General features: G+C 44.6%; 1 protein-coding gene across 1 annotated transcript in view; it reads left to right on the top strand.

Annotated features, from left to right (window-relative positions):
- TRIM33 (tripartite motif containing 33) overlaps nucleotides 1-12,229 on the top strand; it is a 43,142-nt gene that overhangs the window by 5,153 nt on the left and 25,760 nt on the right. Inside the window, exons 4-5 of the mRNA XM_039699383.1 lie at nucleotides 9,233-9,351; nucleotides 11,058-11,205. Coding sequence (XP_039555317.1) covers nucleotides 9,233-9,351; nucleotides 11,058-11,205 — 267 coding nt within the window. The remainder of the gene's footprint in view (nucleotides 1-9,232; nucleotides 9,352-11,057; nucleotides 11,206-12,229) is intronic.

Raw genomic sequence — 12,229 nt, 5'->3', positions numbered from 1 at the left:
CACTGCCTGGGTGAGATATTCACAATCTCTCTAAAGGAGATTAGCTCAGTAGAGAGAGCGTGGGGCTCTCCCAGCTCCTTGGGAATGTCACAATTAAAACTAGGCTGAAAAACCAAATGAGCTGAAAAACCTCCACAGTTGGTTGTGTGTGTAAACTGAGGAACAACACATTTACCACCCAGAGCTGTGATATCTGGTTTGATATGCTGAATTCAGCTCCTGAACTCAGCTCCTGTACAGTGTTGCTGTGTTGTATTAATCACACATGAAGTTTTTGCTTTTTTAATTTGCTGTGAAAGGAGGACAAAAAAGTCTGATGTGTATGGGGATGTGACGTGTCCCTTACACTGAGTTTGATGGTAGTTACTGTATTTTCAGTCTAAAAGAATGAAAATTCCTACATCAAATAAGACTATAAGCTGTGTAAATGCAGCATCTTAAGTTTTATTAAACTGGATGTGAGTAGACTCCTTGGGAATGTCACAATTAAAACTAGGCTGAAAAACCAAATGAGCTGAAAAACCTCCACAGTTGGTTGTGTGTGTAAACTGAGGAACAACACAGTTACTACCCAGAGCTGTGATGTGTGGTACCAGAAACTGGTTTGATATGCTGAATTCAGCTCCTGTACAGTGTTGCTGTGTTGTATTAATCACACATGAAGTTTTTTTCTTTAATTTGCTGTGAAAGGAGGACATAAAAGGTCTGATGTGTGTGAGGATGTGGCATGTACCATACACTGAGTTTGATGGTAGTTACTGTATTTTCAGTCTAAAAGAATGAAAATTCCTACATCAAATAAGACTATAAGCTGTGTAAATGCAGCATCTTAAGTTTTATTAAACTGGATGTGAGTAGACATCACCTGAGCTCTTTTGATTCTTTACTTTTCTCCTGTGTTCATAAGTGAGGCTCATGAATATATGCTGGAGCCCAGCATGAGTCCTGGAAAATGTTCAGTTCATATTCTGGACTTGCTGAAAATCTTGCTGTGAATCTTAAATTTCAGTCTAAATTAATAGTGTGTTGTGAAATATTTCCTTCAGACAACATTAAGGCATGTAATATTTTTATAAGAATTAATATCTGTGTCAGCTGTAATTTTTTGTTGTTATTAAATATAATGTATTGTCAGTTCATTGTGTGATAATTGCAATGTAGTCAAGGGTTGTTCAAAGAACAAAAAACTGAGTTAGGAGTGGACCTTGAAAGCTGGTAATTTTTTAAAATGTATTTTTATTCTGACAGATTTCAATCTGATTGTATCACTCCCTTGACCTGTGAGGGTTTGTTTCAAGGTCTAATCACTGAAATTAGAGCAGGGTTTTGATGTATGGCTGTGCAGAAACATGCTTGGACCCTTGCAGTGCTAAGAGAAATAAATATTATGCACATGGAGTGACTGCTATTGGAGTTGTCACCCAATCAATGGGACCTGGCAGAGATTCATTCCTGAGAGGGAATTCCTGTTTCTCTGCCAAGCCCGAGCCCAGAACGGAAGCTGGAGTTACTGGATTGCACAAGTGCTTGCAAATATTTCCTGAACTGGGAAATTTCCTTGTCATTTGATGCCTTGAGAAGGCTGAGCTAGAACAGAGGCTGGAAAATAGGGATTTATTAAAAGGATCCTCAATGGATCCACCTCGGGCAGCACAAGAGCCCAGCCAGGGCTGCACCCAAGATGGACCAAAATGGTCCCAAAATGCACAATGGTCGTGGGGGTCTCTCACTTTTATCAGTTCTGCTCCATTTGCATATTGGAGTTAATTGTCCAATTACAGCTTTAGCCCATGCAGTCCCATCCTTGTTTTTCTCTCTTTAGCCCATGTTTGTGCTCGTGGGCCTGAGATTTGAATCATTTGTCCTTGGTCCCCAGCAAGAGCAGGAATTGTTTTGTGTCCCTGCTCTGTGCAGAGATCTCAGCATCCCCTGATATGAAGCCCAGACCCACACACTAAAGCAGCACAGAATGTGAAAAATAGAAAAGCTAAACCTGAGGCATGATTTGTAACAGGGTAAACATCTGAGAGCATTTTAATTATAGTCCAGTCACTCTGTGGGGGGATCAGTGTGGTGTTGCCCCAACCCCAGGCTGTGTGTGGAACCAGATACCTCAAATGGTGCTGCTTGCTCGACAGAAATTGGGTTTTGGGAGGTTGATTTTCAGGGGTGATAGTTTCAGGCTTGTTCTCATTGCTGTCTCCCATGTATGAGCAGGATTTGAAGCCATTCTTTGGCACAAAGGTGGTTGGCGTGGGGCCTCACGTGGGGTGGCAGGGCCAGGTGTGCCCAGCCCCACCCTGCCCGGAGCCGGTCTGGTGAGAGCAGGGACAGCAGCTTCTCCAGCCTGGTCCAGTGTGCTGGGCTGGGCAGTGCTGCACCATCCTCCTGGCACCCTGGGCACCAGAAATCCCTTTCTTCTGCTGGCACTGTCCTGGGGGAATCAGAGACAGAAACTTCTGCACACACTGAAGGGTTTGATCTGCAGCCTTGGAAGAAGCTTAGATTGATGTAAAAATACAATACACAGACATTCAGCAGAGAAATCATAAACTTATGTTTCTATAGTTGTAAGTAAGAATATGCCTCAAGTGAGAAACTGTATGGATAAGATGGTGAAGGGTTTGTAATATAGGAGTGGGGTTGTATAGAATAGCTGAGAATTTAGAAGTTATGATAGAAACATCTGTGTGCACGTGAGACAGAAGCCATTGGACAAAAGTATCCACAGTGCACCAGAATTAAGTAAAAGTCATAGGTTAGAAAAGCAAAATAAACCCTGTGGCAACTGTCCATTGGGTTAGAAAGTTCTATATTGCCTTGTAACAAAGAACTTGTGACTGCTCTGGAGCTGTGCCTGACAGCTTGCTCCTCTGAAACCTCACAGCCTCTCAGACTGATGTTCTTCTGAGCAATAAATCGTTTTAGCTTGACCCTGGTCCCATCCCTTCATTTTTAGCAGTGACAGTGGTACTGTCTGTCCTTGCTGTGCACCCTGGGCTCTGCCCCTGCCCCACAGGCAGTGCTCAGCTCTCTCCTCACCCCTGTGTGCTCCAGCCCTGAGCCCTTGGCTCACCACTGCTGGGTTTGCCCCAGTTTGGGAGTCTGTCCCATACTGGGAGCCCTGTCCTGGCTCAGTGTGATCCCATACTGGGAGCCCTGTCCTGGCCCAGTGTGATCCCACACTGGGAGCCCTGTCCTGGCCCAGTGTGATCCCATACTGGGAGCCCTGTCCTGGCCCAGTGTGATCCCATACTGGGAGCCCTGTCCTGGCCCAGTGTGATCCCGTACTGGGAGCCCTGTCCTGGCCCAGTGTGATCCCACACTGGGAGCCCTGTCCTGGCCCAGTGTGATCCCATACTGGGAGCCCTGTCCTGGCCCAGTGTGGTCTCCTGGAGTGCTGAGCAGGAGGAGGTATCACTGCTAGTATTGAAGGGATGGGACTATTTTCAAGCTAAAACAATTTATTGCTCAGATAAGCATCAGTCTCAGAGGCTGTGAGATTTTAGACGAGCAAGCAGTCAGCCATAGCTCAGGAGTTAAAAGGCAATATAGAACTTTCTAACCCAATGGGCAGTTGCCACAGGGTTTATTTTGCTTTTCTAACACATCACCTTTACTCACTTCTGCGGCACTGTGGATGCTTTTGTCCAATGGCTTCTGTCTCACATGCACACAGATGCTTCTGTTATAATTTCTAAACTCTCAGATTACTCTATACAACCCCACTCCTGTATTATAAACCCCTCACCATCTTATCAATACAGTTTCTCACTTAAGGCATATTCTTAATTACAGCTATAGAAACATAAGTTTATGATTTTTCTGCCTAATGTCTGTGTGTTGTACTTTTACATCAATCTAAGCTTCTTCCAAGGTTGCAAACCCTTCAGTGTCTGTGGCAGTTTCTGTTTTTGTGATTCCCACAAGGAGGGGGATGGCTGTCCTTGTCCTGTTAGTGCAGCCTGGGACACTTTGCTGTCTCTTGAAGGATCTGCTCTTGGTTCCTGTTCAACTTGTTCTCCATAACACCCTTCAAACATTTTATTTTAGGGTATTGAGGTCAAACTTACTTATTTATCCTCTTTTTTTTTAAATACTGTTTCAGTACTCCAAATGTTATGAAGCAACTAAAAAATGGATAAAGATTTTTTTGGTACACATCAGAGTTGATTCTTACAGAAATAGGAATTCTAGTGTGTAAGTAGAGGTGTTCAGGAGCACAAGTGTTTGGGGTCAGTGTTTGATTAATCTTTGAATTTATTAATTTGAACTGCTGGAAAGACTCCCTCCAATGTCCCAGTGATGGAGAGGATCCATTGGGTGCTGCTGAGTGCAAAGGGATTTTTGGCTCTCGTGCATCTTGTGCATGATCTGCCCTCCCTTGTTCATCCCATCATCATTCAGATCAATAACTCTCTTCATTATTCCATTATTGCTTTCTGTTCTCTGTGAGATTTCAGTGGGGTTGGGCTGGGCTGTGGTGTGTTTATTTTAAGTTGATTGAAGTCAGCTTGGACTTGAAGCCATATTAATGTGGAGCCCTCAGTGTGATGCTTCTTGTAAAAGTTCTTATTTTGCTTTGGGTGCTGGGGTGGGTTTAGGCAGTAGATGAGTTTCCTTGGCTCCTTGTGTGGGTTCCCCTTTCTTTTCACCCACCTCCCCCTTCTCTCACAGGGCTGGAGGCTCCCAGGAGGCTTCTGTAGTGTTTGTAAACAAAAACTAAAAAACCAGATCAAGAGGATGGCTGTAGGTGGGTTTGGTGGGGGAGCAGGTTAATTCTTACTGGCTCAGGAAGCCTGGTTGTGGTAGAGCTGGTCTCAAACATCTGAGGGAATTCCAGAAGGAAATGCCCAGAAGGGTGGGTAGGGAGCAAAGAAGATTCAGAAAATTCCAGTTTTTTTCTGATGCTAAATCAAAGGTATGAGTTGAACACACTGATTCCTGGATATCAAGCTGGATGGAGACAGTTGGCAAAGAGTTGACATGAGTGTCTCTGTTTTCGTCCTACAAGACTGGAAATATAGAGAGATCAACCATCCTTGAAACTTGGCAGTATTTTAGTATTGCTAGTATTGAAATGTCAGCCTGGAGAAAGCAATTCTAAGCAGGTTTTTAATACTTCTCTTATTGAAACTAATTAAAGTTGAAACTGTTGGAAAAATGACCTGTTTTGAGATGCATTCAGAGGAACATAGTTACCCTTGGGAAGAGTTAAATATATAATAGGAATTCACAGAGTTACAATTAAGAAAAATACTTGTGTTGCAGCTTTAGGTGTGAGTTAGGAGTGGTAGATTAAAAGCAGCTTCCACTTGAAATCTGAAGGTTTTTGCAGTGTTCCATAGTGATTTGCTGCTGGATTATGAGGCAGGGTTTTTAGCAGCCTTTCTGCTTTTAGGAAACCAAAATCAACTTTCCTCCTGAGCTTACTTCAGTTTTGTGCTTTCTGACATGCTTTGATGTGTGTGGTCTGGCTCAGTGTGCTTTACCTGCACCCTAAGCAGTTAAAAGGATTACAGAGATGCTGCTCTCATTAGTGTTCTTAAAGTCTTGGACAAATCAGGAGATCTAATGTGCAGTGTAAGGAGATGTGCCTGCAGTTGTGGAGCTGCCAGTGAGATCTGTGTGCTGGCACGGAACCTTCTCCTGGGCTGTTCCTGCTGGGAAGGGCAGGTCCTGGAGCCTCCAGGAAGGTTCTTGTGTCCTTGGTTTCACCCTTGCTCCTACCTGGGCTCCCACTGGGGCAGGAGCAGCTCTTCCCAGGACAGGGAGCATTCCTGGCATGTGCCAAAATTCCCATTTTACAGCAGTGCTGGGAGGGCTGCTCCCAGGGCAGGTTCCTATAGCTCCTGCACGTCCATCCCTGAGCACATTCCTGGTTTCTGTCAGGGCTTTGTGCTGCTCCTCAGCTCCTGAAAGGCTCATGGAGTCCATGGGAGTCTCCTCTTTCCTCCCTGAATCACAGGTCCTGGCAGGGAGGAATGGCTCAGGTGAGGAGATGAAACCCATCTCCCTTTGAGCAGGGCTGGCAGTGCCAGGCAGGCTTTTCCTGGCAATCCAAATTTCCAGACAGGAAAACTGGGAAAAAACCCAACAATTGGATAGAAAACTATTCCTGCAAGAATCCTTCAGTGAGGGTGAAAGGAAAAGCCAAGCTCCATTTGGGCTGAGTGCTGTGTGTGGCAGCAGATGTGGACAGGGAATGTGTAATTGGAAATATTTTTGATGTTCTGCAGAAATGTGGGACCAAAAGCAGAATTTGATCTGAACTGCATCATTAATTGGGAATAGGATATAGGGGAAGGGGAAATGTGGTGCAGAGAGTTGTGGAAGAGGGGTAATGAATATTTTTGCTCATGGTTGTTACATGTCTTGAGGTGTGTGATAGAAACAAGTGGAAAAATGAGCAATATTGGTCCTCTAAAGTACAACTAAAGGAGCTTGAGAGCCCACTCCTGTTATCTGCAGCTCTTCTAAAATAGCTCATAAATTCCTGTGGCCTTCTAGGTCCAAGGCATGATTCTCCCTGAGTTTCTTCATGCAGGTCCTGACACCCCCAGCAGCACCTGGGGGTGGCTGGTGGAGTTTGTAGGGTGCTGAATTGTTCTTTTTTCGGGACCTGAAGCAGAACTGTGTTGCTGTAGCTAATGCTGAGGGCAGGGTTTTGGTGACATGTTCTGTAAGGCACAAAGGAACTGCTGCACAAAGAGTTTCAGCCCCTGTGCAGGGTTTCACGTGGTGTGGTCAGAACTTCCTGAAAGAAACTTCCCTTTTCTCAGCTCTTTGCTTCAGTGCTGCTCTTGACCTCTGCAGCAACCATTTACAGCTCCAAAATCATATGAAGCCATCTCTGAGGACATAAGAAATCTTGAGGGTAATAATTAGGCTTGAGGGAGATGATAAACCAGTCTGACCTTCAGAATTTGTATGAATGTGTCTTGCTCTAATTCAACAGTGATTTGAAAAATAAAATTCATCTTTAAGCAGTAGTTTTTACTATGTGCTAATGGTTTTGGAAAGCAGAGTTACAGTGGGAATGTTTGTACCAAGACTAATGTGTTTGATTTGTTTGATGCAGAAAAACAACGTAGTAAGTTCTGCTGGAGTATAAATAGGATGATACTTCTGTATTTATTTTATTTTCTTATATAATTTTTTTTTAATTGAAATGGACAGTGAAAACTTGTTTTAACAGAAGTTATATAAACATTTGAATCTTAGTTTGTCCTGAAATACATTCTCACTAAACTTTTTGCAATAAACTTTGTTAGCTCACAAGTGATCTCAAGTTTTGACAGCTAAGAATCTTTTTTTCTATGTAAATGTTATTTCAGTGTGATTTTCTCTACTTTTCCCTCCTGCCTTACAAAATTAGCCACATCTGTGTCTTTTCAGTACATTCTTTTCTAGTACAAATGGTGCTGCAGTAATTTGGTTTTTATTAGATTAAAAGACCAGGATATGAGATGTTTAGTGGCTCATATATTATTGGAAAGCCGCTAATAAAGGAAATAAAGGGTGTTGAGACGTGAAAAAGGAGTGTAATGTGCTAAATGAGAATGGCAAAGCCTTGAATTTGAGTTTTGATCTCTTGAGGTGTGTGCAGAGCACTGGGGGCACTTTGTGTGCAGGTTTTGTTTGAATGTGGAGGTGCAGAAATTGGGTGTTGGATTACCCCAGGCCAGAATCCAGCCTGTGGGCTCTCACTTGGATCAAAAGGCTTGATTTTATTCAAACTTTCATTGGTTTAGCTACTTGAAAACCAACCCAAATCAGCCTTACAGGGAGGGGTTTTCATCTGTAGAATTTGACTTTTCTTATGTCTAGAGATTACAGATCTTGAGCTTCTTCTGTTTTGTTGTTTTCCTGATACATTTTTGTGTGTTTGACCCAAGGCAGCACTAAAAATCAAGTTTAGGTTTGATTTGGTTTGGATAGAGTAGTTTTAATGGTAAATATCTGACATTTTTGTTCTGTAAGTCTATACACATCAGCTGCTGGATGGCTTTCAGCTGGTATTTCCTACAGAACTTCATCTCTCAGTTGTCAGAAAACCTCAAAGTTCTGCATATGGGGAAGGTTTCACTGTGTGTGAAAGCTCTTGTATGTGTAGCTGCTGCAGAGCTGGTTGTTTTTCATATCCTGCTCTTGAGACGTGTTTGGTTTGGTGAGACAGGGAATTTTGAGTTGGATTATTGCTGCTCTGCAGTGAATCTCCTGTGTTCTGAAGCCATCATTAATTTTAGCACTTGAAAAAATTAATGCTACTCCACTACTAATGTAATTAATCTCCCTGAAATAAGTCCTGCTGTCCTAATTGAATATCCACAAAGGAGCTGAGCATCACTTAATTACACTTCTCAAAGTTGTTTTAGTGTGTAAAAATACCCAATCGCTTGGAAAGCTTCTTGAAGATTAAATTCTCAATAAATTGTATAGAAATTTAAGATCCAATGGCACATCTGTGAAGTGTGAGCCACTACCTAAGTTATAAATAGGTTTTCAAACCTTTATGGGGGCTGTTCATAGACATCTTTAAATGTCAATTTGGCTCATGTAGTAACTCCTTTGCAGCTCTGCTGAGGATTTAAAACTAATTTAATGATTACAGAGGATAACAAAGCAGGATGCTGGTGTTTTATTGCTTCATCTGCCTCCCTGACCTCATGGAAATAGATTATATTGGAAATCTTCCTGGGCTACCTGGGAGAGCACTGAGACATGCTGTGGCATTTTCAGGAGCATCCCTGAAGTCACCCCTGCTATCTGGGCACAGCTCTCTTAATGCTTGTCTTGGGGCAGGCTGGCCCATAGACTGTTCTAAAAAATAATCTAAAAAATACAAGTGTCTTAAGTTTTGTTATCTAAAATCAACATGCGAAAAAATTAAATATTTGCTTGGGGACAACAAATGACTTTGCTAAAAATACAGGGAATTTTTTTGGGAAGAAATAAGTAGGAAAAAGTGAGTATGATGTGGAAATGAGGGAAATCCCCAGCTGGGTGGGGGATCCTTTTCTGTAGAGGTCTGTGGGGTTTTTTGGGATAAGTTGAGGGAGTGTATTTTGGGGTGCAAGCTGTTCCACACCCGTTATGGCTGGATTTTAACAACAGTGCCAGGCTGGCCTGCCTTACCCAGGTGAGGGGAGGAGTGTGCTTTGTGCTCGTGCTTGGGGCGGGTTGCTGTGAGCGCTCTGGCTCAGAGCCTGTGCTGTGCTCTGTGTTGCAGTGGGGGTGATCCGCTGCCCCATCTGCCGCCAGGAGTGCCGGCAGATCGACCTGGTGGACAACTACTTTGTGAAGGACACCTCGGAGAGCCCCAGCAGCTCGGACGAGAAGTCAGAGCAGGTGGGGACCGTCCTGCCTGCCCCAGCCTCTGCTCTCTGGGGCTGCCAGTGCTCCCCAGGACAATTCCTCTGCCTTTTCCCCATCCCTCCTCTGCCTTTTCCCCACCCCTCCTCCCCAGGATGATGCTGGTGCTTTTTCCCCACTCCTCCTCTGATTCCTGGTCCTGCCAGTGCTCCCCAGGATGATGCTGGTGTCTTTTCCCCACCCCTCCTCTGCTCTCTGGGGCTGTTAGTGCTCCCCAGGACAATTCTTGTGGTTTTCCTCACCCCTCCTCTGCCTTTTGCCCACCCCTCCTCTGCTTTCTGGGGCTGCCAGTGCTCCTTAGGTGCCTTTTCCCCACCCCTCCTCTGATTCCTGGTCCTGCCAGTGCTCCCCAGGACAATGCTGGTGCCTTTTCCCCATCCCTCCTCTGCCTTTTCCCCATCCCTCCTCTGCCCTCTGAGGCTGTCAGTGCATCCCAGGATGATGCTGGTGTCTTTTCCCCACCCCTCCTCTGCTCTCTGGGGCTGTTAGTGCTCCCCAGGACAATTCTTGTGGCTTTCCCCACCCTTCCTCTGCCTTTTCCCCACTCCTCCTCTGCCTTTCCCCCAACTATTTCTGCTCTCTGGATCTGTCAGTGCTCCCTAGGATGCTTCTGGTGCCTTTCCCCACCAACCCTTTCTTTTCTCTGGGTCTGTCTGTTCTCCCTAGAGTAATTCTGGTGCCTTTTCCCCACTCCTTCTCTGTCTTTTCCCCACCCCTCCTCTGCTCTCTGGGGCTGTCAGTTCTCCCTAGAACAATTCTGGTGCCTTTTCCCCAACCTTCCTCTGATTCCTGGTCCTGTCAGTGCTCCCCAGGACATTGGTGGTGTCTTTTGCCCAGCCCTGCTCTGCTCTCTGGGGCTGTCACTGCTCCTTAGGACCTTTTTCCACCCCTCCTCTGCCTTTTCCCCAACCCTTTCTACTCTCTGGGGCTGTCAGTGCTCGCCAGGATGATTCTGGTGCCTTTTCCCCACCCCTCCTCTGCCTTTTCCCCAACCCTTCCTACTCTCTGGGGCTGTCAGTGCTCCCCAGAGCGATGCTGGTGCCTTTTCCCCACCCCTCCTCTGATTTCTGGTCCTGTCAGTGCTCCCCAGGACAATGCTGGTGCCTTTTCCTCCCAGCCCTTTCTGCTCTCTGAGGCTGTCAGTGCTCGCCAGGATGATTCTGGTGCCTTTTCCCCACCCCTCCTCTGCTCTCTGGGTCTGTCAGCTCTCCCTAGAACAGTTCTGGTGCCTTTTCCCACCTCTGCTCTGCTCTCTGAGGCTGTCAGCTCTCCCTAGAACAATTCTAGTACCTTTTCCCCACCCCTCCTCTGCTCTCTGGGTCTGTCAGTGTTCCCCAGAATAATTCTGGTGCCTTTTCCCCATCCCTGCTCTGCGCTCTGGGGCTGTCAGCTCTCCCTAGAACAATTCTAGTACGTTTTCCCCACCCCTCCTCTGCTCTCTGGGTTTGTCAGCTCTCCCTAGAACAATCCTGGTGCTTTTCCCCCAACCCTTTCTGCTCTCTGTGTCTCTCAGCTCTCCCTAGAACAATCCTGGTGCTTTTCCCCCAACCCTTTCTGCTCTCTGGGGCTGTCAGCTCTCCCTAGAACAATCCTGGTGCCTTTTCCCACCCCTCCTTTGTGTTTTGCCACCCCTCTGTGCTCTGTGGGGCTGCCCAGCACAGCTGTGGTTTCTGTTCCCCCAGGTGTGCACCAGCTGTGAGGACAACGCCAGTGCCGTGGGTTTCTGTGTGGAGTGTGGGGAGTGGCTGTGCAAGACCTGCATCGAGGCTCACCAGCGAGTAAAGTTCACCAAGGACCACATGATCAGGAAAAAAGAGGATGTGTCCTCAGGTGAGTGTTGCCTGTCACTTGTCCTGCCTGTTCCCAGAGCCTTTTCTCTTCATATGTTAAAAAAAAGATGGAGGTAACAACCAGCTCTGTGTGTTTTCCCCCCGGGATTTGGGAAAAGTGCCCTAAAAAGTTACCAGTGCAGAATTAGTAGCTGTAAAAATAGAGGAAGAAGTAAATTTATAACAGTGATACTTTGTGCAGTTTATGTCCAGTACATTTGGAAAGAATTTAGATCCATTCTTAATAATCTTTGTTTAGTAGAACAAGTAACTAAATGGAGGGGCTGGAATCTGGAGAGCAGTGGCATACTGATAATCTTACCCATTGTCCAAGGGAATTAATTTACCCATTTTGCTGTATTTTGTTATGAGAAGCAATTGTAGTTCTCCCTGTAGAAGTGTATATATAAATTTATATATAATTATAACTATATAACTACGTATTTTATATAGCTGCCTTCAATATATGGTGTTACCTTGTATTGATATTGCTGAGTAAATGTAGAATTTGAATCTATTTTAGGTTTAATCTCACAGTGAGCAAAATTTAATATGTGAAGTGTGTGTAGGGTTTGTTCAGGTGTGCAGCCTTATTAGAAGTAAATTCTTAAACTCTTGTTTGATCACATATCATTTGTAGCCTATTGAGGTAGTGTGGAAAATCAGAACAGGTCCAGGCTATCTGGATTTTATCATTTACAGCCTGTTGAGGTAATGTGGAAAATGTTCTCCAAACAGGCCCAGGGTATCTGGGTTTTAGATTAGAAAATTATATTTGTAAATGGGTTAAAAGTTCTGATTTAAAGGCTTGTAGGTTCTTCACAATCTGGATTTGTCTGAAAATGATCATATTAAGGAAGAGAGATCTCAACACTTTGCTCTCTTCATTTAAATTAATTTAAAATTAATTAAGATCTCCATAGTTGTCTTGTTATATCCTTTCAAAGGAACAACCACTACTTTTCTTTCTAAAAATTGGTTAATAGTTAAAAAGTTTGCTGTTGAGCTTAGTTCTTTTAGACCAG

The sequence above is a fragment of the Passer montanus genome, unplaced genomic scaffold (genome assembly GCF_014805655.1).
Source record: "Passer montanus isolate IOZ18808 unplaced genomic scaffold, ASM1480565v1 scaffold132, whole genome shotgun sequence".
NCBI lineage: Eukaryota > Metazoa > Chordata > Aves > Passeriformes > Passeridae > Passer > Passer montanus.
The sequence above is the reverse complement of the archived record's forward strand: the minus strand, read 5'-3'. Positions and strand labels throughout refer to the sequence as shown.